The sequence below is a fragment of the Bufo bufo genome, chromosome 6 (genome assembly GCF_905171765.1).
Source record: "Bufo bufo chromosome 6, aBufBuf1.1, whole genome shotgun sequence".
Taxonomy (NCBI): Eukaryota; Metazoa; Chordata; class Amphibia; order Anura; family Bufonidae; genus Bufo; species Bufo bufo.
In genome coordinates, this window is record NC_053394.1 from 158,434,027 (window position 1) to 158,461,758 (window position 27,732).

At 42.6% G+C, this 27,732-nt stretch overlaps 1 protein-coding gene across 5 annotated transcripts; it reads right to left on the reverse strand.

The window, feature by feature from the left end:
- Positions 1–1,429: 1,429 nt before the first annotated feature.
- On the reverse strand, positions 1,430–27,732 carry LOC121003742 (gastrula zinc finger protein XlCGF26.1-like). Of its 5 annotated transcripts, XM_040435616.1 has the most exons (9): positions 27,675–27,717; positions 23,896–24,012; positions 17,561–17,665; positions 16,108–16,190; positions 15,835–15,996; positions 9,493–9,616; positions 9,281–9,378; positions 8,258–8,381; positions 1,430–3,525 (listed from the first exon to the last, which is right to left on the reverse strand). In XM_040435616.1, exons 2-9 carry the CDS (start codon positions 23,954–23,956, stop codon positions 2,468–2,470), a joined length of 1,815 nt encoding a protein of 604 aa, XP_040291550.1. In that variant the 5' UTR covers positions 23,957–24,012; positions 27,675–27,717; the 3' UTR covers positions 1,430–2,467. The 5 variants fall into 5 exon arrangements, with proteins under 5 accessions (XP_040291550.1, XP_040291555.1, XP_040291551.1 ...); XM_040435621.1 differs by lacking the exon at positions 23,896–24,012 and having other exon boundaries at positions 27,675–27,728; XM_040435617.1 differs by lacking the exon at positions 23,896–24,012 and having other exon boundaries at positions 16,108–16,259; positions 27,675–27,728.

Genomic DNA, 27,732 nt, shown 5'->3' on the forward strand with positions numbered 1-27,732 from the left:
GCCACACCAGCTCCCACCCAAAAATGTGGGGGCCTGGAATAGAGAGTGGAGTAAAAATCAAGTTTAGATAGATGGTATGTCCCCTTATAGTTAGTATAGCAAAATCTTTCCCAGCTCCTAGGAGTGAAGCCTTAAGCAAAAAAAATCCTCCAGGGAGCAAGAGCTCGCTCAGGACATCCTATAAGGAAGACAGGAAACCTGAACTGAGGTGTGGCTGTGAATCTTTGTATCGTCTTAGGTTTCCTCTCCTGGATGGGATGTCTCCTCACATGGGTAAAGGGAAACAACCAGCGGCAGTCAATTTAAAAACAATGTTGATTTGTGGTAAAACAGCATGTCTGTGGTTTTCGGACACATTGCAGCTGCTATGTGTGACCTCTGTGTCTTAAGAAGTTTCCTTTTGGCATACCATCTGTGGGGAAAACTACAACTCCCAGCAAGTGGTGGTAGATAGTAGCGCTATTTGTTATTCTATGGACCTAGTTTATTTTATATGGATGCATTGGCTGATGGCTGGCTGAGATCCTGTATGTCGCCTACGTAGTCCAGCGAACGTACTGTGCCATGTGGTGCTGGGGCCCACTCCTATCTCGGGGTCCATCTGGAGGATTCACCTGTTACCAATGTCAGTCTCATACTAATAAATAGAAAAACGGAATTCCTGTCCACACATAAGATGTGATGAGTTATCAAAACTAGTGCAAAGGAAAATTGGCTTGGTTGTCCATAGCAAACAATCGGATCCTTTCATTTGCCAAAGGACTTCTGAAAGGTGGAATCTGGTGGGCCCAAGCTCTGACACTAATAGACCCCTAATAAAACAGGGCCCCCTAAGGTCCTATACACACAAAGAGTGGGCCCTTAGAATCCTTTTCTCTGGAGGGCCCAAGGGACTTCAGGCTGACGCTGGTCACATGACACACAACTACAGCCACCGATTAAAAAGAGTACTTTTATTAAAATTGACATTATTTACCTTTCTATCATGTGGCAGTGCTTCTATAAAACTTCTATTTTTTATCATTAGTCTACCTTTGCAGCTGTATTACACAAAAATTAGTCCACCTGTCTTATGATAGCTAGTTTAGGCCACCTACCTTGATGTGACAAGATGTTATTGCATGAACAGTACATCACTAGGATATACCCAGGGGCGGACTGTCCATAGACCCTACAGAGAAAGTTCCTGGTGGGCCGATGCCCAGGGCGCCGTCTGAGCCCCCTTCACAGCCGCCGGCCAGGTACATAACGATCCTCTCAGCCTTTAATTAATACTAGAAGTATCAGGCACTTGGCCAGGGGCCCTCTTGAATTCTACTATGTTACCATCAATACAGTGATGCAGTTAAATACTGTGGAGGGTTGTCAGCATTTTGTGCTGCACTGTGGTATTTGATTCTGCTGGGGCTGTATTTTGTCCTGCACTACGGTATTGCTGACCCTGCCTACTTCTGTTGTCCCTGCCTACGTGTGTTGCCCCTGCCTTCTGTCAATTTGAACCCACCTACAACATGAGGCTACTTTTAGATTTTTTACAGAGCCACTTAAAGTTCCCAGTTCTCCCCTGGATATATACAGATTGATGGGATTTGACTATGGTTGGACTCTTCGGCCTCGGTGTGGTTACTTCAGAGGAGGCAAAGTTGATTCATTAGTCAGTGGCCAACCATCAGGCCTCTGGAAATATAATTTACTACAACCAAAGTCCCATGCATGTAACTTGAAATGTTCCTGAATTATCTTATTTGTAATCTTGATCTCCAATCATTGCATAATTTACCTTTTTTTTATTTTTTTTATTTCTTGACATGACTACAGAATACACATTATATGTTACATATGAACTAACATATTATAAAAATTATTGACCAAGCACTTCCAATATATTATACTAAACATCACGCGTAAGAAAAGGAAATTAATATCATATAATAATATGCCAACTGGAAGAACATTACATGGAGGTCCTCTCCAGAATGACAGAGGTGAAGAGAGCTCAATCTAGAGCCAGATCAGTTCTGTGAATAAATACTAATACAAATGGCAGCTTTTTTTTCCAAAGTCCATGCCAAGGCAAAAACTCATTGTCCAGGTATAACAGGAGCACGGCACACACTCACTGCTTCATTCCTTTTCTGCTACATTAGAGGCTTCAATTTCAATTTTGTCCAGACAAGGAAAAATGTGGTCACTTTGGTCTAAAGGGCACAACACAACAAGAAAATGCTCTGTTGTACACTACAATGACAGGGTGACAACTCAGCTCCGCTGCTTAGATAGGCGACGCACCTGCATCCTTTACCTCTTTTTCTCCTCGGAATAGCAGCCATGGTCGTCCTCAAGAAAATATAATATGACGGTGTAAAATGGTGAATAATTCCACCCAAATTGAAAGTTAAGGACCTGGTGTGATTATTACTTGGGAAGAACCTCATATCTGAAAAAAAAAAAAAATGCTCTGAGCATTTCACATATTGCGATATAAAAAGGGTCTATCCCCCGTGTGAATTCTCTGATGTTTCATAAGGACAGATTTCTGGGTAAAACACCTTCCACACTCCGAACATGAAAAGGGCTTCTCTCCTTTGTGAATTCTCTGATGTTTATCAAGAACGGATTTCTGGGTAAAACATCTTCCACATTCTGAACATGAAAATGGCTTCTCCCCTGTGTGAATTCTCTGGTGTTTGACGAGAACTGATTTATCGGTAAAACATTTTCCGCACTCGGGACATGGAAATGGCCTTTCGCCTGTGTGAGTTCTCAGATGATTAACCAGAACTGCTCTCTTGTTAAAACATTTTCCACATACCGAACATGAAAATGGCCGCTCTCCTGTGTGAATTTTCTCATGCTCACTAAGGCCTGATTTATAAGTAAAACATTTTCCACATTCTAAACATACAAAAGGTTTCTCCCCTGTGTGAATTCTTCCATGTTCAACAAGGCTCGATTTTCGAGTAAAGCATCTTCCACAATCTGAACATGAAAAGGGCTTCTTTCCTGTGTGAAGCTTTTGATGTTCAAAAAGGCCTGATTTCTGAGCATATGATTTCCCACATTCTGCACATGAAAATGGCTTCTCCCCGGTGTGAATTTTCTGATGTTTTAAAAGATCGGATTCCTGTGGAAACCATTTTCCACATTCCAAACAAAGAAACTGAGGCGGGCCCATGTTTGCTCTCTGTTGATTGAGAAGATTTGGCCTTTGTGGTAAATATTTTCCATCATCTGTATAAGGAAGAGACTTCTCTCCTGTGTAACGTCTCTGATGTTCTATGATATAAGATTCCCAAGTAGAGGGTTGGCCGCTCTCATTACTATCTGATTTTTTTGTGAAATTGTCCTCTGGCTCAGGAAATAGGAATATATTACCTTCTCTATAAGTTGGCGACTGATCAGAAGTTCTCTTGGTATTAGAAGTATAAGATGATGAATCACTGCTGAGAAGCTGTGAATGTATATTGGGGCAAGTGGAATTTTCGCCTGAAGAACTTTGTATGGCACCATTAGCTTCTTCTAAATCTAGGGATAAAAAAAGGTCAATATGAGTTACTGCCATGGTCATCTAATGTTAATAAGGAGCATGAATAGTATCTCAAAAAGTTTTTACTGGCTTGCAAAATGACCGGAATGTTTTATAAGTCACGGTTAACACAAACCAAATATCCTTATTTGTTGACACAAAATATATTAGAATTGAGTTGGTCTATAATTCACACGCCCAAGTTTAGGTGAAAGACAAACATACAGTACAGACCAAAAGTTTGGACACACCTTCTCATTCAAAGAGTTTTCTTTATTTTCATGACTATAAAGGCATCAAAACTATGAATTAACACATGTGGAAAATATATACATAACAAACAAGTGTGAAACAACTGAAAATGTCATATTCTAGGTTCTTCAAAGTAGCCACATTGTGCTTTGATTACTGCTTTGCACACTCTTGGCATTCTCTTGATGAGCTTCAAGAGGTAGTCCCCTGAAATGGTCTTCCAACAGTCTTGAAGGAGTTCCCAGAGATGATTAGCACTTGTTGGCCCTTTTGCCTTCACTCTGCGGTCCAGCTCACCCCAAACCATCTCGATTGGGTTCAGGTCCGTTGACTGTGGAAGCCAGGTCATCTGGCGCAGCACCCCATCACTCTCCTTCATGGTCAAATAGCCCTTACTTTCAAAGTTTTCCCAATTTTTCGGCTGACTGACTGACCTTCATTTCTTAAAGTAATGATAGCCACTCGTTTTTCTTTACTTAGCTGCTTTTTTCTTGCCATAATACAAATTCTAACAGTCTATTCAGTAGGACTATCAGCTGTGTATCCACCTGACTTCTCCTCAACGCAACTGATGGTCCCAACCCCATTTATAAGGCAAGAAATCCCACTTATTAAACCTGACAGGGCACACCTGTGAAGTGAAAACCATTTCAGGGGACTACCTCTTGAAGCTCATCAAGAGAATGCCAAGAGTGTGCAAAGCAGTAATCAAAGTTAAAGGTGGCTACTTTGAAGAACCTAGAATATGACATATTTTCAGTTGTTTCACACTTGTTTGTTATGTATATAATTCCACATGTGTTAATTCATAGTTTTGATGCCTTCATAGTCATGAAAATAAAGAAAACTCTTTGAATGAGAAAGTGTGTCCAAACTTTTGGTCTGTACTGTATATATATATTTTTTTTACTTAGAAAAATAAAACTTATCTGAAGGATGCACTTGCTAAGAATCACGGTACCACAGCTGGAAATTACAATTAATACACTATACAGGATATGGGCTAGCATTATTCTAATGTTCAGATGCACATTTAGCAGATTTAATCTGGATACCTCTCTTTGTCTTAGATCACCTTTTCCGATGAATATATACAGCTGAATTGTATTTTAGCATTTTCAACACAAACAATGATAAAATCACTTTTATTTTTTATTATAACCCCTTTCCTGACATCCGCATGTGCTGTGCATGTTGGATCTTTAACAATGGCGCCTGCTCAGCATAGACTCGAGCAACCTGGTGTTTTATACAGCAGACACCCAGAGGTAAAGTCTTAGATTGGTGATAACACTGATCGTGGACTTTTAAGCCCTCAGATTCCACGGTAAATTGTAACCACTGCATCTGAGAGGTCTTTCCCTAGCAGCGCTGCACTTCTGGGGCCCGAACTGTTTGTTTGCTGTGACAGCCTTAAGCCTTTTGCAGGCTCTGAGGCCTGTTGCAGCAATGTTTCTTTGGAGCCCTGCCTGATTTGATATTTTTTTTTGCTTCACCTGCCAAAAAAATGTAACAAAAGAAAAAGTGATCAAAAAGTCATACACATCCCAAAATAGTAACAATAAAAACTATAGATCGCCCCCTCCCCAAAAATTGTTTGCTGTGACAGCCTTAAGCAGGCTCTGAGGCCTGTTGCAGCAGTGTTTCTTTGGTTTCTTTGGAGCCCTGCCTGATTTGATATTTTTTTGTTGCTTCACCTGCCAAAAAAATGTAACAAAAGAAAAAGTGATCAAAAAGTCATACACATCCCAAAATAGTCACAATAAAAACTATAGATCGCCCCCTCCCCCCCCCCCAAAAAAAGAGCCCTAAGACAGCTCCATAGTCATAGCTTTAAAACAAAATAATGGGGGTCAGAATATGGTGATGCAAAGTAAAAAAAAAATTTTTTGCAATGTTTCTTTTTTTTTCCAGTATTAAAACACAAGAAAAACTATATAAATGTGGTATTGTTGTAATCATACTGATCCTGAGAATGAGGCCTCCTGCACACGACCGTTGTCCGTTGACTTTCAATGGGTCCGTTGAAAACTCGGAAAATGCACCGTTTGTCATCCGCCTCCGTGATCCGTGTATCCTGTCCGTCCAAAAAATATGACCTGTCCTATTTTTTTGACGGACAACGGTTCACGGACCCATTCAAGTCAATGGGTCCGTGAAAAAACACGGATGCACACAAGATTGGCATCCGTGTCCGTGATCCGTGTCCGTAGGCTACTTTCATACAGACGGATCCGAAGATCCGTCTGCATAAAAGCTTTTTCAGAGCTGAGTTTTCACTTCGGGGCTGTGATACGCACAATTAACCCCTCAGGTGCCCCCCCCCGGCCCCCCCTCCGTCTATTGTATTAATATCATTGGTGGCACAGTGTGCGGCCCCCCCTCCCTCCCTTTATTGTATTATCATTGGTAGCCAGTGTGCGGCCCCCCCTCCCTCCCTCTATTGTATTATCATTGGTGGCCAGTGTGCGCCCCCCCCGGCCCCCCTCTATTGTATTAATATCATTGGTGGCCAGTGTGCAGCCTCCCCTCTCCCCCCCCCCTAATACTTAGCAATATTAGAAGCATCATACTTACCTGCTGCGCTGTCTGTGACCGGCCGGGAGCTCCTCCTACTGGTAAGTGACAGATCATTAAGCAATGCGCCGCACAGACCTGTCACTTACCAGTAGGAGGAGCTCCCGGCCGGTCACAGACAGCGCAGCAGGTAAGTATGATGCTTCTAATATTGCTAAGTAACCATGGCAACCAGGACTGCAGTAGCGTCCTGGTTGCCATGGTTGCCGATCGGAGCCCCAGCGATTAAACTGGGACTCCGATTGGAACTCTCCGCTGCCACCAATGATCGGGGGGGGGGAAGGGAGGCCGCACACTGGCCACCAATGATAATACAATTGAGGGAGGGAGGCGGAGCCGGGGGGGGTCGCACACTGGCTACCAATGATAATACAATAAAGGGAGGGAGGGGGGGGCGCACACTGGCCACCAATGATATTCAAACTGGGGAGGGAGGGGGGTCTGCCCCCTGCTGCCTGGCAGCCCCTGATCTCTTACAGGGGGCTATGATACGCACAATTAACCCCTTCAGGTGTGGCACCTGAGGGGTTAATTGTGCGTATCACAGCCCCCTGTAAGAGATCGGGTGCTGCCAGGCAGCAGGGGGCAATCATGTACACAGTTCGTAGTATATTCTAACTTGAAGTGTCCCCATCACCATGGGAACGCCTCTGTGTTAGAATATACTGTCGGATATGAGTTTTCACGATGTAACTTAAATCCGATGGTATATTCTAACATAGAGGCGTTCCCATGGTGATGGGGACGCTTCAAGTTAAAATATACCATCAGATTGGAGAAAACTCCGATCCTATGGTATATTAACTCCTGACTTTACATTGAAAGTCAATGGGGGATGGATCAGTTTGTAATTGCACCATATTGTGTCAACATCAAACGGATCCGTCCACATTGACTTGCATTGTAAATCAGGACGGATCCGTTTGGCTCCGCACGGCCAGGCGGACACTAAAACGACTTTTTTTTCATGTCCTCCAAAAATCAAGGAAGACCCACGGCTGAAAAAACGGTCACGGATCACGGACCAACGGAACCCCGTTTTGCGGACCATGAAAAAATACTGTCGTGTGCATGAGGCCTGAAGTGGACACATTAGTTTTACCACATAGGGAACTCCGAAAAAACAAAAGCCATAAAACTGTTGGAACTGCATTTTTTTTCCCCAATCACACCTCATTAGGAATGTTTTCCAGCTTCTCACTAAATCATATGCGATATTAAATGGTGCCATTAGAAAGTACAACTTGTAAGGCAGGGAGAAAAAAAACGAAAAAGCAAAAACGGAAAATCACCCAGTCAGGAAGAGGCTAATCATGACTTGGAATTACAAGTCACATTATTTTCCCTCCATGCTTTGTTTGATCCATAGCACCAGTTCTTGAAGATTAAACAAATTCATTCAAATCTTCAGCATATAAAAGAAATTGTGCAGATTTAAGCTTTTAGACCACGCAGTCCTTTCTATTTTCCAAGAACACAGCAGCGAGACACACCGTACTTAGGCAGGATAGCATTCTGATGTGTTATCACAGTATATCAGTACTATTGCGACTACACAGACTGGACTGTCATACGATGTTTCCAAGGAAATCAGAAGTCATTTTGAACTTACCCTGTCATTTCTTCATTTTTGTTACATATTGAGAGTGAATATATTACCATGTGCACGTTCATCTATTACTGTAGTTGATTGCAGATTGTAATCAATCTACAAAACTAAACATTTTTCAGCTTCATTACTACCAAATTTAGTTGCTGCAAATAATACACTTGGCTAAAAACACTTCTTAAAAATGCAAGGAGAAGTATTTCTACTCATTTGAAATGTATTTGGTGTGCACTCTGCTTGAAATACACACTGCAATTACTTACTGGAATACAGATATTGTGATAATTACTCACTTTGGCGGATATCTGCAGGAATGTCCTCTTCTTTACATTGCTGATCTGCCTTTAAAAATTCATCCTCTTCATCACCATCTATAACTTCAATTTTAATATCGATCAAGTCTTCATCCGGATTCAACTTGTAGAAGAAATAATGTACAAATTAACAAAGAGTTGAAATAGTGGCCAACCCACAGTGGTAATAATACTTAACTGGTCTCTGACGCTCTTGGGTCGGCTCTTCCTTTCTCCGCAGTGCTGAACTCAACATCCGTCGACAAGGAGTGGGAAAGCAAGGTAGGAGCATTTGACCACTGGCCACTTCAGCCAATCACAGGCTGCAGCAGTGATCTGCTCCCTTTGTTTCACGACAACTGGTCATGTGACACAAGGGGAGCAGGGCACCACTATGCCTGTGATTGGCTGCAGTGGTCACGTGTTCCCCCCAACGACGGGTGTTGATTTTAGAGGTGCAGGTAGAGGAAGAGCCAGCCCAGGAGCGACAGAGACTGAACCCAGCGGCGGGGACCAGGTAAGTATGATCACACCATGGGTCGCCCACTCTGGGAGGTCTTTATTATTCTTGGATAATACCTTTAAATGGGCATTAGAATCTTAGCCATTCTGGCTGAGATTGGAATACCTGTTGTTTGTGGCGCTAGATGTGCTGGGATTTCAGAAACAGTCGAGATGGCTGTGGTATGCTGTTTCCATGACTCCAACAGAAATGAAGGGTAGTCATGGACACAGCAAGCTACGCTGTTTTTATAACTTATAAGCTAAGGACATAGCAGAGTTTGCTGTGCAACACTGTTTCCATAGCTCCCATTTAGTTTGGTTGTTTCTGTAACCCAAGTTATTCTGATCTCAACCATGAATGCTTGCGATGGGAATATTCCTTTAATCACATCAACAACTGAATGGAGATACTATTGCTTTATCCTACTTAAAGGTCTCCCATGATATGTTTCTGGAAAAGAGGTCCACACAGGTCTTCTACATGGCATACACATTTCCTGAGCCCGCAGCTTCACTTACCTGATGATTCTCTGGGACACTGTGATTTTCCTCTGGGCAGTCCTGGGAAGACAGAGGACTGGGACACCTTTCTGGTGGATTTGTCTTACTGGATCCATCTGTAGAAAACACACACAATGGCTGAATACATTATGTATATGTGATGCTCAGACGATGGGATAGCGAAATGATCCTCAAAACCTCATTACCCACCCATGTAATTCTCCTCTTACCTGGTGATGTGAAGGGCTGGTGGTTCTCCATCATGATGTCTTCATACAAATCCTTGTGTCCATCTAAATACTTCCACTCCTCCATGGAGAAATGAACAGTGACATCCTGACACCTTATAGGAACCTAGGAGAGAATTATAGTGGCTCACCCGTTTTGGCTTCTGGATATAGGTGCACTGTTATCAGACTGCCCCACAGTAAGAATAATATTTTAAAAGTATTCAGGCACTCAATCACCAGGAACTGTACCGAAAACAGATATTTATTATATCAAAATATAAAATCAATGTTAACTAAAATATACAGACATTAAAATATATGTATTTGTATATAAAAAAAAATATATAAAAAGTAGTAAATTGCTACTGGTACATGACACTATGACTGAGCAAGACAGGGATACATCCTGATCAGTTTACACAGTATTTTTTAATATTTCATTTTTCATAGGTTTTTTTTTTCATATTATTTTTTATATACAAATACATATATCTTAATGTCTGTATATTTTAGTTAACATAGATTTTATATATTATTTTTTTTTTGAATCAGATCATTTTTTATTGAACATTTTACAATGTAAATACACGTTTTAACATATCACGTACAAAGATGACATAGAGACATATTATCCATAAGGCTGATAACAAAAAGGATACCCAACCATGTGTAATAATCAAATTTCAACCCAACCCCCCAACCCCTCCCATCCCACCCCACCCCACCCTAACCTGCAAAATACAAAGGCACACTGTTAGACATTTCTATTCAGACGTCGAAACGACAGCCATGGTTCCCATAATTTTTCAAATTTTGCTGGGCATCCACGCTTCTGGTACACCATCCGCTCATAACTCAACATCGTGTCAACCGCACTTAAGAATTCGCCTAGAGTTGGCGGCGCTGTCTGTATCCAATGTAGGGCGATTAATTTTCTAGCAACATATAACACTCTACCTATAGCTATTTTATGCACCTGACCGGTGGCCAATTCAGAGACATATCCCAACACACACACTTTAGGGTCAGAGGGTATCCGTACCTTGTAAACGTCCTGTATTGTCTGAGATACCAACTCCCAGTATCTCCCTAACCTCTCGCACGTCCACATCATATGCAACAAATCTGCAGAAACCACAGAGCACCTTGGACATTCATCCGTGGGTCTAAACCCTATACGAAACAAAAAAACCTGTGTCTTGTAGACCCTATGGACAATAAACAGCTGCAAGAGTTTACGTCCTTCACTCAGGGAAGAGAGAGGTATCGCCTCCAGTATGTCAGACCATTGGTCATCAGTTAGCTCGCCAACATCTTTCTCCCATTTACCTTTAGCCGCAAGCGGATGTGACATTAGAAACTTATCAAGCAACAGCTTGTATATACAGGAAATCATACCTCTCCTCGCCCCCCTGGACAGAATCTGGTGCAATGCAGCATCTCTCCCTGCCATCACAATCGTACCTTTAAATGTGGAGTTGTATGCGTGTCTCACCTGAAGATACTTATAAAAGTGAGTTCTAGGCAATTCATACTTCTCCTGAAATCTGGTAAATGACATATACTTCTTTTCTTCCAAAAGGTGGCCCAACCTCAGAATACCCTTTCTTTTCCATGCCCCAAAATCAGACAGGGAGAGGAATTCCGGCAGCACGGGATTATCCCACAGTGGAGTGTATTTCGTATTGCCGATAACCCCCCTCAGGAGCTTAACCCTGTTCCACACGGAGTGCATCAAGTATCCCAGATCTCCCATCGTACCATTCTTCCCGGCTCCCTTAGTCTCAAGGATCAGCAATAGGTCATTAGATGACAAGCAATGAGTAAACAACTGACACGACACCTCACTCGACTCCAGTTCTATCCACCCTTTAAAATGTTGGCATTGTGCAGCCAGGAAGTACACCCAGGGGTTTGGCACTGCAAGGCCCCTTCCGTCTTAGGATATTGCAACGTTTCGAGCTTAATTCTCGGTTGCCCCTTCCGCCATATGAGCTCCCTGAAAGTAGCATTGATTGGAGCGAATTTGGACTTTGACAGCCAGACCGGGGAGTTATGTAGAATATAGAGTAGCTGAGGCATCAACACCATTTTAATAAGATTGGCTCTTCCCGCCACCGACAGGTATAATTTACACCATGCCTTAGCTTTATTACGAAATTTAATAACCAGCGGGTCAAAGTTAAGGCGCACAAAGTCTCGGATTCTAGGGGATATATGGATACCCAAATACTTAAAGGTCGCTACACATGGAATACTTCTGTCTCGCACTGTCTGCGATTGCACTTGCCCGTCAAGCAGCATAATCGCCGACTTACTCCAGTTAATAGTCAGACCCGACAGGTCACCAAAGCAATCAATGATTTTCAGAGCCGCTTCCAAAGATGGACCAGTGTCCCCCAGAAAAAGCAAAGTGTCGTCTGCATACATCGCCACTTTATTATTAACTGTCCCATACTGGAACCCCTGAATGTCCGGTGACTTACGAATCGCTGCGGCTAACGGCTCAATCGCAACTGCAAATAGCAGAGGCGACAGCGGGCATCCCTGTCTAGTACCCCGGCCCAAACAGAACTTGGGGGACACCCCTCCATTCCCCCTGACACATGCTTTGGGATTAGAGTATAGCACCCGGACCCATGATATATACTCATCTCCAAACCCCATATATGCCATAACTCTCCACAGGAATCGCCACTCAATGCTGTCAAAGGCCTTGGCCGCGTCTAAAGAAAGGATAGCTCTATCTCCAACATTGTCAGCTGGAAGTTGAATACTGGCAAACACTCTTCTAATATTAATTGACGTTGATTTCTGAGGCATGAAGCCTGTCTGGTCAGGGTGTATGATAGACAAAATCACTTTAGACAGACGCATGGCCAAAACCTTTGCAAGCAACTTAACATCAGTGGAGAGTAACGATATCGGTCTATATGAGTCAGGGAGAGAGTGATCCTTGTCCGGCTTAGGAATGACTACTATTAACGCCTCCTGCATAGACGGAGGTAGCACCCCCCTCTCCTTGGAATAATTGAATACCTTCAGAAGTTCCGGGAGCAACACTTCCACAAAGGACTTATATACTTCCGCCGGGAGCCCATCTAAACCTGGCGCCTTGTCGCTAGCCATAGCAGCTAGTGCCGCCCTCAATTCTTCTAACTCAATCGGCTACTCTAACCGCATACTGTCTTCCCTGGAGAGCTTAGGGAGATTTAATGTGGCTAAAAAGGCGTCAATCTCTTCATCCGAGCATGTCACCTTAGAAGCATACAGAGAGGAATAAAAATTATTCAGTATATTCAAAATGTTGTCAGTATCACGCCTGAGGACGCCACCAGCATCTAACAGGCCAGATATACATTGTGACCCTTGCTGCGCTTTCGCAATAACCGAGAGCATATGGCCTACACTCTCGCCTTCAGTAAAAAACTGCTGCTTGTAAAACAGTCGTTTCCTCTCTGCTACCTCCAAGAGGTGACACCTCAACTCCTCCTGCCTAGTCTTTAAGGCATTGCTTGTTAGGTTAGATGGATTCAACACAAAAAAGGCTTCCTCCGCTAGCTTCATGTTATCATGTTTCTGCAGATCAAGCTCTCTAGATTTCGATTTAATCCGACTGACTGCTTTGATAAGGGAGCCCCTGAGGAAGGCCTTCATCGCTTCCCAAACGACTATCGGAGACGCAGTCCCCTCATTTATACAAAAATATTCCCTAAGGGATTGAAGCGTATCGGACGGGTCACCCATAAGTTTTAACCAAAAGGCATTTAAAGGCCAGTATCTAATCCCCGGCCTGGCTGTCTCAGAAATATCAAGGGCGATGCTGAATAAGGAGTGGTCAGATAAGGTCCTAGTCAGATATTCTGAGTTCTGTACAAACGGAAACATATGAGCATTTACCAGACCCAGATCTATACGCGACAGGGAGCCATACGTCGTGGAGCAACACGAGTACTTCCTGTCCAGGGGGTGGGTCTCTCTCCATACATCCATCAGACCTACTTCCCTCAGTATTCTTGCAAACGGGGTTTCACCCGTATTACTACCGCTAGGTGTGATCTGGCATCTATCAAGCGAACTGTCAAGTACATTAATAAAGTCTCCCACTATTAACATTGGAAGTTCCGAAAATTCTGCCATAAACTCCATAAGCTTCCTTAAAGGCACCGAGGAAAATGGTGGGGGTATATAGATTGTCGCTAACACCATTCTCATCCCTTGGACCACACAATGCACTCCTATAAACCTTCCCTCATCATCCACACATACCCTGAGGCATTCAAATATGATATTCTTATGAACTAGGATACTAACCCCCCTGGAATGCGAGGAGAAGACGGAATGCACCGAATAACCCAACTACAGCTTTTGTATAACATGTGTAGATTGTTTGGTCATATGCGTTTCTTGCAAGCATATTATTGCCGGCTGATATCTAGATAGGTAACGGAACAGACCGTGTCTCTTTGTAGCATCCGCCATTCCCCTCACATTCCAGCTAAGTATTCTCGTAACAGGTCCCATAAGAATGCATACATACATAAAAGTACAATTGAGATTCACACCTCTCCACCTCCCAGCAGCTGCAAGGAAAAACAATGTTAATCACCAGAATATAGTCTCCCATCCCTTCTCCATTTCCCCCCGACAAGGTATAAAAGGACTGTACGTTTCAGCATTTTAGAATTGCCATCAATAGCACCTTTGACAGTATTAACCCCCACTAACCCCTTCCCCCCTCCCTCCCCCCACCCAACTATCCCTCCCCACACAATAAACATATGCAGCATAATTAGATTCAGTAGTGAACCTGGCCCAACAGCGCCTGAAGCAGCACAGCACCCAGCACGGTACCATACGCAGGCACATTGAGAAGGTGGGGAGCAACCGAGGGCGTATGCTCTACCCACAAAGTGTCTCCAGCAACCGGCTAAAGACAGAAGTAAAATGTCCACAACGGTGGGTGGATAGTCCAGGGGACATCAAAACTTTGATCAGGAACAGGAATGTCCATCAGTCTCAGGTGTCTGTTGAAGGGATCCTAAGGCGACGTTCATTTTGATCCAGCCACTTGACCGCAGCATCCAAGTCCTCAAAGAACACAGCGGTTCCAAACGCCACCACCCGGAGCCTGGCCAGGAACATCATGGAATACTGGACTTGCAATTTCCTCAGCCTCCGTTTAATCTCCACAAAACGAGCTCTCTTCTTTTGTACATCCGTCTCGATAGTGCAGGATTTTAGCCAGTATTGGGCGTGGCGGACGTCCTGGCGGCAAGGGCCTGGTGGGGACCCTATGTGCTCGTTCAACAGCGTAAAGTGCAGAGAGTCCTCTATCACAGAATTTTTCCGCAAGCCATTTTTCAATAAAATCAGTAGCCTCTGGGCCTTCAGACTTCTCAGGAATGCCCACCAGCCTAATATTATTGCGGCGAGAGCAGTTTTCAAGGTCGTCAGTTTTTGCATAAAGCGCCGCTATATCCTTTGACGCAGCCTGACTCTCTCTCTGTAGGGTAACAGCCCCATCTTCCAGATCCGAGACCCTCCTCTCTACTTCTGAGGTGCGTTCAGCCACCTTATGCAGGTCATGACGGATAATGGATATATCCGCTTTTAAGCTCCCAATGTTAATATTCATATTCTGGAGGGTGACGTTACAACTAGCAATAGCTGCCATCACGTCTTTCAAGGTGGGCTCAGGGGCAGTGATCACTGGCAGACCCTTTTCAGTGCTGCACAGGCTAGAGCTCGCCCCCCCCTCATGCTGAACAGGGGAATGCTGGTCATCATTACAGGGGCCGTCTTGCTCCCCTAAGCCTTCCTCCACTTGTGCCAGGGTGTCATCTCCTTCTCCCCATACATGGCTGGGGGACTGATGGGACTTGTGAGCGAAGCGCTCTAGCCGCGCTGCAGCTCCCTGACTCACCGCCGCCCTCAGGTCAGGCCATTCCTCCTCCTCAGCGCCATCTTGAGACCGGGTCTCTCTTTCCTGACGGCTTGGCGTTTTGCCTCTTTTCGCAGGCATAATGCTGTTTCCTTGCACCGGACCGCTTCCTGGATATGTCCCCAGCTCCTTCAGGTATTTTAAAGATAGATCGCCACCGTAGTAGGTATAATAGAAAGGATACTTAGCGGAGCTAGTGCGGCGTGCGTCCTACTCCATGCGCCGCTAGGCTCCGCCCCCCATAGATTTTATATTTTGATATAATAAATATCTGTTTTCGGTACAGTTCCTGGTGATTGAGTGCCTGTTAATACCCTATAGGAACCTCACACACAAAATGACACAGACCCAGACACATTATCCCTTATATTACTGTATAATGTCCCAGCATGTCTCACCTCTCCAGTCAGCAGCTCAATGATCTTGTTGGTGAGTTCTAGGATCTTCTGCTTGTTGTTTCTCTCATGAATTCTCTGACGTTTGCTCCTTTCTGCTGAAACTAGTGGATGGATTCTGGGTATCACAAAATGACCAGTTGTGTTTTTCACAATTGTGTAATCCTGTATATGGAGGATGACAATTACATGACAATACACATTTCCAAAATCCCTCTCCAGTGAGAATGCCATGTAAGAGTAATGCCATGTGAAATTATTCCCATGATCTCTTACCTCTCCAGTAAGCTGGTAAATTATCTCCAGAGTGAGGTTTAATATACTCTTTGTCATCTCATTCTTGTCCTTTTCCATCCTTGCTTGGTTAGTCAATAATAGTACCATTGTTTTGAGGAGATGAGTATGAAAAAACTTTAACTAGAAAGATCCTGTACTGTCGGGACATGAACAGAAAGAAATGAGAAGCATTTCAAAAAAATTTATGCTTGAATATTTCCCCTAGCAGCTAAAAAATATCTTGGACAGGTGGGAAATTAAGCAATAAATCTGACTCTATAACAATAATCTATATCAAAGTAATCTTCTGTAACAAAACAGAAACAAAAACGGTTTCCAAAACATTACTGGAAACATACTGTAGTTAAAGGCTATGTAAACCTATGGAGGCAATTTTTTTATGATTGCATTTTTTGCTAAAATAATTTTTTCAATTGTTCTTTATAAAAATATTGAGCCGTTCTGTCACAAAGGGTTAACTGTTTTTCTAGCTGTTGACTGGTACTTTCACTTTGTGCCGGTCATCTAATAAACTTTATCTCATAAACACTTATTTAAGCCACATCAGTAAGATAAGAGCTGAGCTATAATGAGTGTTTATAATGTCAGAGATTAGAGATAAGGAGCCTGTCAGCTCCCTAACTGACGGAAAAGAGAGAAAATCCAAAAGGGTGCTACTACAGCATCTCAGCTCTGTACAGAAAAAAGTATGCCATATTTTTAATAAAGACCAATTGAAAAAAAGATTTTTAGCTCAAAGTGAGTACAATGCAGTAATAAAAAAAAAATTGCCCCCAAAGGTGTACATAGACTTTAAACATTCTTAACATGGTAATGCTGCTTTCACATCTGTGTCGGAAGCTCCGTTCAGGGCTTCCGTCACAGAGTTCATCAAAAATAGCAGAGAGAGAAGTCCTGCATGCAGGATTTTTTTTCTCCACAAAAAAATATTCTCCTGAATGGTAACCTAACGGATCCCATTATAGTCAATGGGATCTGTTAGGTTTCAATCCTGTCAGTTATCGGTCATCGGACTCCAGGTCCTGAGAGCCCCACCAAATGCTGAAATAAAGGGGCAGAGGTGCAATCCCGAGTGCTGTGCCTCTTTGGCTCTCCTTGGATCTGTTCATTGCTCTGCTTGAGGCTCCAAGGAAAGTCCAGCATAGCAGATCACTGTCAAAACAGCAAATCGCTCAGCACTTTAGCTCCTTTGTTTCAGTGATGAATGGGGGTCTCAGGACCCAGACCCTCTCCAATCAAAATTTCTGGGATTTTGGTATAACATGTCAGTAGTTTTTATAAACTCTAGTGATCCTTTTAAAGGAAGTCTGTCACCTTGATCTTGCTTATTAACAACAATAGACTGTAGCACATTTAAAGAGGGTCTGTCAGTAGTTTTGACAAATCTAAATGGTGGACAGCACAAGGACTGGGGAGAGCAGTACAAACATACCTTTTGTTGAGCTTTTTTCATCAGGAGTAGGGTGATTATGAAGTTTTATTCTGCCAAATTCTGCTCTCCCAAGCTCCCAGGGTGGTGCTTCACTATGAAGTGTTCCTGTAAATAAGTGATAAGTACTTTTTGTGGAATAACCCTTTTAAGCAGAATCTGTCAGTTCCCATGATGCCTTCACTGACTCTTGTGATGGCATTCAGTACTTTTAGAGTACTGACCTGCCAAAGCCCGCAGTGCTGGAAGAGACATGAGTCCGATGTCGCACACTTTCTCCTCTGCCTATACACAACATTAAAAAAAAAAATAGAGGTGGGGGAGGAGAGGGCAGCATGTGGAATCGGATTCATCTCTCTTGCAGGACTGGTGCACACCGCTGGCTTTGGCAGGTCATTAACTCCTGAAGTAGTGAATGCTATAGAGAGCTCACAGGTTCTTTTTACAATAAAAGGCATGATGATAATATTATAATGAAAGAGGGAAAGTGGGGACATGCACAGAAAGGCATTCATTTTTCATCATCCCGTGTAAAAGGCCTTTAAAACTATTGTTAATTGACTTGAATATTGGCTTGGTGTTGGCCAACTGAGAGGAACCAAAGCCCTTCTTCAATGAGATGTAGGATTAGGAGATCTTCTATACATCAGAAGACCAGTACAGTACTGGGGGCAGATAAGATGTCCTGTAAATATAGATGAGGATCAGTTTCATTTGCTGCAAATATTAAACCTGGCAAATCAGTTCTATCACCTCTACTACCCATAATACAGTATACAGTATTTCCATATCATTTTATATTGTCTTATTTAGCACCCATAAACACATTCATCTTCTTTCTTGCTCAGTGTCTCCTCTAGCAAGCAGAAAAATGATGCAGCTGGAGTTCTACACCAGGGACCCATCAGCATATCCAGTAAAGCAAAGGCAGACACAAGACTATGGCCTCTTTCACACAAGCGTCCATGTAGGGCCCAGATTTTATGTATCGGAATCCGCTACTAATGTTAATGACTAGGGCTATTCACATTGGCGTATAATATTCCTCAGTATTTGAAATCCGCAGCATGTCCAAGTTTTGTGTGTATTTGTTTTCAAATACACCCATTATAGTCTATTGGAGTGCATCAAAAATGCAGGGAGGAAAGAATCCACCTGTAAATCCTGATGAAATCCTAAAGCAATACTGATGGTATATCATCAGGAATCTGTATGTAATCCAGAGCCAGAATACTGACAGATTCAATATGCTTGTGTGAAAGAGGCCTTGGACTGATAGATTTTGGGGCCAAGTATCGGGAACAATCATAAAAACGCTTCTTCCTGATAATTGTCCCGTACTGTGTGGTGCTGCCGATCAGCTGATGAATGAGGAAATGCCTGTTTGTTGGCTGACTAGAATCTTTTATCGGAATAAAAGATGCACTATTATGATCAGCATGTCTCCTTGTGTAATCAAGGTATGCCACCAATAATCAACAGAACTGAATGAGGGAGGAACGACTGTAGTAGCGTTCATTCCTCCCCACTCACTTAGCATCGGGCTGTGTAATTGGCCAGTGGATGTGTTTATCATCCATCAATATCAGGCAGTCTAATGGAGCCCTAAACATGAAGACTTTGGACACCAAGTCAAAACCTTGTGCTCTTTGTCATGTTCCTCAAACCATAATTTCTGCATTGTGGCAGGGTACATTATTCTACTTGGTCTGTACTTATATTTAGGTAGCTGGTACACCCACATGAATACCAGGACCCAAAATCCGCTAGCAGAATACTGCAGAGAGCTTCACATTGCCTCCTTCCCATAGTGCACCCTGGTGCTAGCTGTTCACCAGGTAAGTGATGCTCATCTGTTCAAATGATGTGAAAGAAAATGTGATTCATCAGAAGATGTCCCCTGCTCTACAGTCTAGGTCTGAGACTCACATGCATCTTTTAGGTGCACTCGTCGGTTGACTTGGGTCATCATGGCACTATGACTAGTTTGTGGTCACACAGTCCCTTACACAACAAGCTATGATGCCCTGTGTGTTCTGACACCTATCATATCATGGCCAATGGTACATTTTTCAGTAATTTGTGCTACAGTGGCTCTTCTGTGGGATCAGACCAAATTGGTTTGTTTTCACTTCCTACATGGGTGCCCATGACCCTTCTTTTCAAAACTCTTTTTATTGGTTTTATCAATAATACATTACAATGTATCAGTATTACACTTAGACACATCATGTAAGATTAAATGGCATAAACCGTTATCTAACAGTAAGAAGACTTTACAAAGAATATCCTTTTGAACTGGTTTACATGTATGATAGCGCATGTCTTCTAAAGTTCAGTCATATGGATAAAGATGTGGCCAAATATAACACAAGTGGTATAACTAAAAGCAAAAAAGAAATGAGAGAAGGGGGGGGGCGGAGGAACAGTTAGGTACTGGGGGAGGGGGGGTATGTAGTCCTACAGACAGACATTTACTTACATCTGAGAGGTCCTCGAGAGGTCCATGGATCAATTTCTGTGGTAATAGTGTATATAAGAAGCCATATTGAATAAAGTTAGATGCAAAAGTTTATATCTTAGAAGAATATAGGACGTGCAAGGAAATGGAGATGAGGAAAAGCAGTGCGATTGGTATGAAGAAGAAGAGGGGGGTGCGTTAAGCGGGGAAGTGTCTATGTTGAGCCCATGGGTTCCAGATGGATTTGTATAAAGAATGAGATTTATTTTCCCAACTAACCAATTCTTCTAATCAGTGTAAGGAATCTACTTTTTCAGTCCATTGTGCTAGGGTTGGAGGTGTACGTGCTTTCCAGAACTTAGGGATTAAAATTCTAGCTGCGGCAAGAAGCTGTCTCGTTAATACAAGAGTATTTTGGGGGATTTTGTCTAAAAAGAGGTGTAGTAAGAAAATCTCTGAAATAAGAGGGAGAGATAGTCTAGTGATTTGGTTAATTTGTTCTAAAACAGAGGACCAGTAAAGTTTAATAAGAGGGAAAGACCATAATAAGTGGAAGTACGTTCCCATATGTTGGCTGCATCTCCAACAGCAGGGATCGCAGTTAAGATTATATTTATTTAGAAATACTGGGGTAAGATGCCATCTAACTAATATCTTATAACCACTTTCCTGCATTCTTACACATTTGGAGGATTGTGTAGGAGCCTCTGAAGATCCTCAGGCGTGAATTTCCGGTCTAAGTCAGATTCCCATGCCTGGATGAAGGAGTGTGTTATATCTCCTGGTGGTGATAGTAGTACTTTATTAAGGGTTGATAACACCTTTTTAGGTGGTTTCTGTTGAGCGAGGAAGGATTCAAATTTGGTCAGTGGTCTATTAAGGTTTTCTGCACGCATAAGCTGTTTAACATAAAGCTTAAATTTGTTATAGAGTAGTGGAGATAAAGAAGGGACACTGTAGTTGTCTAATCAATGCCTCATAAGAAGGGAATGTGTCTTGAGATAACAAAGAGTCAATATTGGTAATGTTGAGTTTAATCTCTTCGGTATAGTATTGTTGTAGGTAACATCTGAGGTCTCAGAAATATCTCTGATTTGCATTAGCGGAGATGGGAAGGGTGAGCACTTTGAGCGAACCCCTCCTAAATTCCAAATTCTCCACGTTTCTGAGGTCAAGATATTACAGATTTTGGGGAGGGGTGGGTTCTTTTTTTCTGAAAAGACTATCTGTCTAAGTGGGATCTGAAGAATTTCTTCTTCTATAGATATCCATAGTTTTTGAGAAGGTCTCCTGATCCAATCAATTATTATATTGAGGTGTACTGCCTGAGTAAATATCTGTGGGGTAGGGAGATCTATACATCCGAATTGTCTCGGAAGTTGAAGTGTTGAGTATTTAATACGTGTTTTTTTGGAATTCCAGACATATTTAGAGAGGGTCTTGTTAACCAAAATATAAAAGGAATTGCTAATATGTATAGGCAATGCCTGAAGCAAATATGTGATTTTTGGCCATATGAGACATTTAGCAACGTTTTTGCGACCAAGCCAAAACATATATGGGGTTGGCCATGATGCTAATATTTTAGACATTTCACTCAGTAAAAGAGGGAAGTTGATTTTGTATAATTGTGACGGGTCCGAAGAGATCTTTATGCCTAAAAATGTGATATGGGGTTGTGAATAGTCAAAGGGGGGATGTTTCAGAGAGTGAAGAAAATTGGTGGCTAAATATTGAATAGTGAAATATTTAATACATAGGATTTACTCATATTAACTTTAAAATTGGAGATCTTGCCAAAATCTTGAAATAATAGTTCTATGATGGGGAGTGAGTCTGACGGGTTAGACAGTAGCAATAACAGTTCATCCGCATATGCTGCAGCCTTGTGTTCTCTACCTCCACAGCTAAGCCCACAAATTCGGGAGTCTTGTCAGATTTTTTGCAGCAAGGTCTCCATCATCAGAGCAAAAAGTAGGGGAGATAATGGACAACCCTGTCGGGTACCGTTGGAGATGCAAAACACAGGCGACAGAAAATCATTTACCAAAACTCTTGCCGTGGGACCCTTATACATAGAAAATATCGCCTCAATAAACATGGGCGGAATACCGAAGGCAGACAGTGAGGATTGTAAATAGTCCCAATCAACTCTGTTGAATGCCTTTTCGGCATCAGTACTGAGCAGTATTAAAGGTTTGGCTGAGAGCTTGGCATATTTCATCAGTTGTAGAACCCTGTAAATGTTATCTTTCCTTTCCCTATTGGGCACGAATCCTACTTGAAAGGGGGCAAGAGAGAGGGAAGAATATTCTGCAGCCTTTTTGCTATAATTTTTGCAAAAAGTTTCAAGTCAGTGTTAAGAAGCGAGATCGGTCTGTAATTATTACATAGGGCTGGGTCTTTCCCATCTTTATGTATAATAGATATTTGAGCTGCTAATGTTTGTTTCTGAAAGGGGACTCCCTTCAACGCGTCATTGAACAGTTTACTCATGTATGGGATTAAACAGTCTTGAAATGTGTTAGAATAAAAGGAAGATAAGCCGTCTGGGCCAGGGCATTTATTCTTAGGGGAATTCGCAATGGTGTCTTGGATTTCTCGATGTGTGATAGGAGAGCAGAGATTCTGAGATTGTTCTGTCGTTATTTGAGGTAGGGTTAAGGAGGATAAGAAGTGGGATATCAGTTCTTTTTTAAGTTGTGGTGTATCTGCATCTTGTGAGGATTGTAAATCTTTTTTGTAGTTGGGTGTAGAAATTGCTGAATTCCCGTGCTATTTCTTCTGTTTTATATGGGGAATTGCCGGAGGAATTTTTAAGGTTGGAGATGTATGATTTGGTTTTCCTGTTCTTAATCTGGGCTAGCATAAATCTAGTTGGTTTGTCTCAATGGGTGTAGTGCTTATATTTTGCATATAGATAGGCTTTAGCTGAACAAAGATTAAGAGCGTTTTTCAGTTCTACCCGTAGAGCTGTTAAGTCTGCTAAATGTGTCTTAAGTAGGGATCTCTTGTGCAAACACTCTAGTTTTGAAATATTTTGTTGTAGTTCCGTTATTTTTTTTGCCTTTCCTTTATTGGAATGAAAGGAGAGGGATATGAATTCACCTCTTATATGTGATTTATGAGCCTCCCAAAGTGTCTGCAGAGAGATGTCATTATTGTCATTTATCTCAAAGAACTCTTCTAATATCTCTTAATCTTTTGAACATTTTGGGGGGGTTTTAGTGATAAATCATTTAATCTCCAGCAACGGGAGCTTGGGAGAGAAGAATGTATTGTATATACCAATTCTATCAGCAATTTTGAATTTGATTGGTGGGTAAGAATATGTAGTTGATTCTTTGGTAGGAATTATGCGGGGCGGAGTAGTGGAAGAAGTCTTTGACTCCAGGAGTCAGACATGTTTAAGTATAAAAGTTGTCGTTTACCGTAAGTTTTGCTAATGCTCTATAGCTAATCAATGTTTTTCCACTGGATGTAGCAATTAATGGATTTAAGAAGACGTTAAAGTCACCTTTCAAGATAAGTACACCCTCAGAAAAACGGGACAGTTTCTTCATAGTAGAAATGAGCCAAGAAATTTGTCCTTTATTGGGAGCATGTATGTTCCCTATGGTCACAGTAAAATTACCTACCTTTCCCTTACTAAAGAGATAGCGACCATCTGGGTCGGTACATTTATCTAATAAGGAGAAGGCTACATTTTTTCTTATTCCGATACTGACTCCTTTCGAGGCTTTGCTGTCTGACCCAGCATGGACCCAGGTGGAAAAAAAGGTTTTGTTCATCGTGGGGATATGTGGGTTTTTAAAGTGTGTCTCTTGTAGCAAACAGATGTCTGCTTTGTGTTTCCTGAGAAAATAAACTACCTGACCTCGTTTGGATGGAGAGTTCAGTCCACGCACGTTGTAGGTTATTATTCTAAGTCTCGTCATTGGAGTATAAATGTAGATGGATGATTATGCATGTGGCTTCTTCCATTGTCCAGGACCTGTATAGAGGGGGGGGGGGAGGTATGAGCAGGGACAGGAGGGAAGGGAAGGTGAGGGGTACATAATAAGACAAAAGATAACAAATAATTGCAAAGATATCAAAATTTAAATACGAATAGGGAACGTCTCTCATATAACTAAAAGAATGAACACAGTTAAAGGTAACCTGTCACCGGGATTTTGTGTATAGAGCTGAGGACATGGGTTGCTAGATGGCCGCTAGCACATCCGCAATACCCAGTCCCCATAGCTCTGTGTGCTTTTATTGTGTAAAAAAAACGATTTGATACATATGCAAATTAACCTGAGATGAGTCCTTTCCCTGACTCATCTAAAGGACAGGACTCATCTCAGGTTAATTTGCATATGTATCAAATCATTTTTTTTACACAATAAAAGCACACAGAGCTGTGGGGACTGGATATTGCGGATGTGCTAGCGGCTATCTAGCAACCCATGTCCTCAGCTCTATACACAAAATCCCGGTGATAGGTTCCCTTTTATATACCAGTAGGGGACAGACAGTTCGCCCTAAAGATGTATGACTGAGGATGAAAATTATGGTCTCTGACACCATAGTCGGAGAGACCCAACTATCTTGATGATGTGGTGAGGTAGGCTAAGATAGAAGAAAAAAGGGGTGAAAGCAGAGGATAGCAAAGATTGAAGGTGTAAAAATGTTGCAAGAGAGCAACGGAGTTGTAGAATGAGAAGGTAGATAAATGAAGTGCGTTATGGGTGGAGTTGCGGGACCAAATAGATCCCTTAAATCTCATCTAGTGGAGAATTGGCGTCCTGTAGGCCCATGAAAGGCATATACAAAATACTGTAGGAGAGCAGTAGAGCTGAAGAAGGCTGCAGTATAGATTGAAACAGCGATATCATATTGGATAAAGTGGAGAAAGGTTAATAATGCGGAGAAAGATATCCCAAGGTAGAATAGAGAGAACCTCGGTATTGTTTGGTATATAAATTGTAGAAACAATTATACCTTACATGAGTCATTTATAATCTCTCGGTAAAGGGAGGGAGGCTTGGATGGGGAAGGAGGGGGAGGGATGATAGCGGTCAAGCTAAGTAAAGGGGTATAAGGGGGGGGTATAGGGAGGAATGGGGGAGGGCGAGAGATAATTTACCGCAAGTGCTAATGAAATAGAAAATACAATATAGTCCCAAGAAACACTGTAGCGTGTCAGGTGTTGTCAGCGATTAGGTAATTGGGTGTCAGTTTTCCTGCTTTTTTCTTGGATCTTGTGTTGCAGCTGTAGGAAACTTCTTCCCAAGGAGTAAATGGCTTTAAATGGGGTAGATTAGCTAGGCCTGTCACCGTTGATCAGTCGGGAATCTGAAGGTCTGGAAGTTCTAGAGCAGCGTAGACTTCAGGGAGGTCAGACAATGAACGAACCAGGAACCTCTTCTTTTCCAAGGAAAATGTAAGTCCAAAGGGGAATTTCCAGCTGTATTGGATTCCTTTGGATCTGAGGGCCTCTGTTAGTGGCTTGAGAGCTCTTCTTTTTTGTAGGGTTTGTGGAGATAGATCTTGGAAGATTTGGATTTCTGCACTTTCATATTCAATATGTTCAGATAGCCTTGTATGTTGCAGTATTTCCTCTTTCACTCTATAGTTTAGAAGACAGCAATTGACGTCACGTGGCAGTTCAGAGTCTTTGGGTTTTCTCCGTAGTGCTCTGTGGGCTCTCTCTATGACGATTTCTTCTGAGCAGGTGTCTTTCAGGATAGATTTAAAGATTGTTATCAGTGTTTCATGTATGGCTGCCGGAGCTACAGTTTCTGGGAGGCCTTTTATTCGTAGGTTATTCCTGCGGCCTCTATTCTCTTGGTGTTCCTGAGCTTCGAAAGCGGCGTTAAAAAAGTTTTGGCAAGTGGAGATACTTTCAGTGACGGCAGTACTGTAGCTACATATAGCCGTTTGTGCATTTTCAATTTTTTCCACTCGGGAGCCAATGTGTTTCATTTCTTGCTTTATATCTTGTAGGTCCCTTGAGAGAGGGTCTAGCGCTTTGGCCAGTGTTTATTCTAGGGATTTTTGTAGGAAGGAGCGAGAAATTGGAAGAAAATCTTGGTGTGATGGATTATCTGTCTCGCTGTCTGTATCTTCTCCAGTGTCTACTTGAGCTACAGGTGAGGAGGCTTTGAACGGTGTGTTCACTTTTTGAATAGGTGAATTGGAGTTTTTTATGTATTTATCCATTTCTCCCTGTGGAACACCAGGTTTTTGGAAGATACTGTTATGTTTAGGAGCTGATTTGGTGGTGAATGCCGAAGCAGACACTTTTAAAAATTGGGGCAGATTCCCGATCCAGAGTTAGTGTGTCACTTATTTTGGTGACTTGCATCAGTAAAGTAGATAAATAGACCTCTGCTTAGGCCTGTAGAAATTAGAGTTAGGGTTACATGGGGTGAGGAACCTGCCAACATCCCCCTCAGACGTTTAGGAGGGACACATTATAAGGGCACGGAATATATGGCGCTGACATATTCCGCGGCGCTTTACAGACATTAGCATCTTGCTGTCCCCAGTGGGGCTCACAATCTAAGTTCCCTATCAGTATGTCTTTGGAGTGTGGGGGGAAACCGGAGAACCCGGAGGAAACTCACACAAACACAGGGAGAACATACAAACTCCATGCAGATGTTGTCCTTTGGACCTAGGACCCCAGTGTTGCAAGGCACAAGTGTTAACCCATGAGCCACTGTGCTGCTAGATATTTGCTGTAAAATCTGTGGCAAAAATCTGAGGCTGACCCTCGGATTTATGTTGCATATTTGTAGCTTGAATGCTGCACATCTGACCTCGCAAACTGCACCAAGAAGAACCTGTCTTTTTTTTTTTTATGGATTTCAAGTGTGTGGGGCAGTGTGAACGGCAATGCAGATTCCCATCGGAATGGGCCTTAGATTTTCTGCACACAGATTTCTGCTTGGAACATGTGCCGAAATCAGCATGGAATCTGCTGTGTGAACATAACCTAAGATGACTGCTTCTCCTAATGTGACACTGCCATTATTAAAGGGAAGTGTCATGTGACACTACTTCTTGCCATTGGCTGAAAGCAATCATTAGGAGCAAAGAATCCTGGGAAGGCACTATTATTACTTTGCCTTGACAGAGGTGACAGCCGGCACCCGGCAGCCATCTGAGGTCTACTTCAACCTTCACAAGTGGACACAAATTTCTGAAAATATCAGCGCTAGTGGAGAGATCTACTTATCGGCCACAACAGGGATCAGCAACCTCCAGCTGTGGTGAAACTACCACTCCCAGCATGCACACTTGCTTGGCTGATCTTGGAAACTCCCATAGAAGTAAATGGGACATGCTGGGAGATGTAGTTTCACCACAGCTGGAGTGCCAGAGGTTGCTGACCAATCTGCAACCATCAAGTCACAATAACACAAGGGAAGCCACAGAAAGTATATGAGGTGAGGAGGAAGATGGATGTGGCTGCCAGGACAAGCCAGGTCCTGCAAATCCCAGACAAAGGGGTGGGGGCTGCCCTGTCTATCACTCACAAAAGAGCAGTGCTATATACAAGGGGGGTATATATGACAGAAGGCTGTATCCTGCCTCTGTATACACACATGACAGCTCTGTACGTGGATACATGGCGGCAGCACATAACCGTTACTAAATACATACCCTGACCAAGAACTGAAGCTCTTCAATCCTAGTCACTACAGGACCTGTGATGATGTCA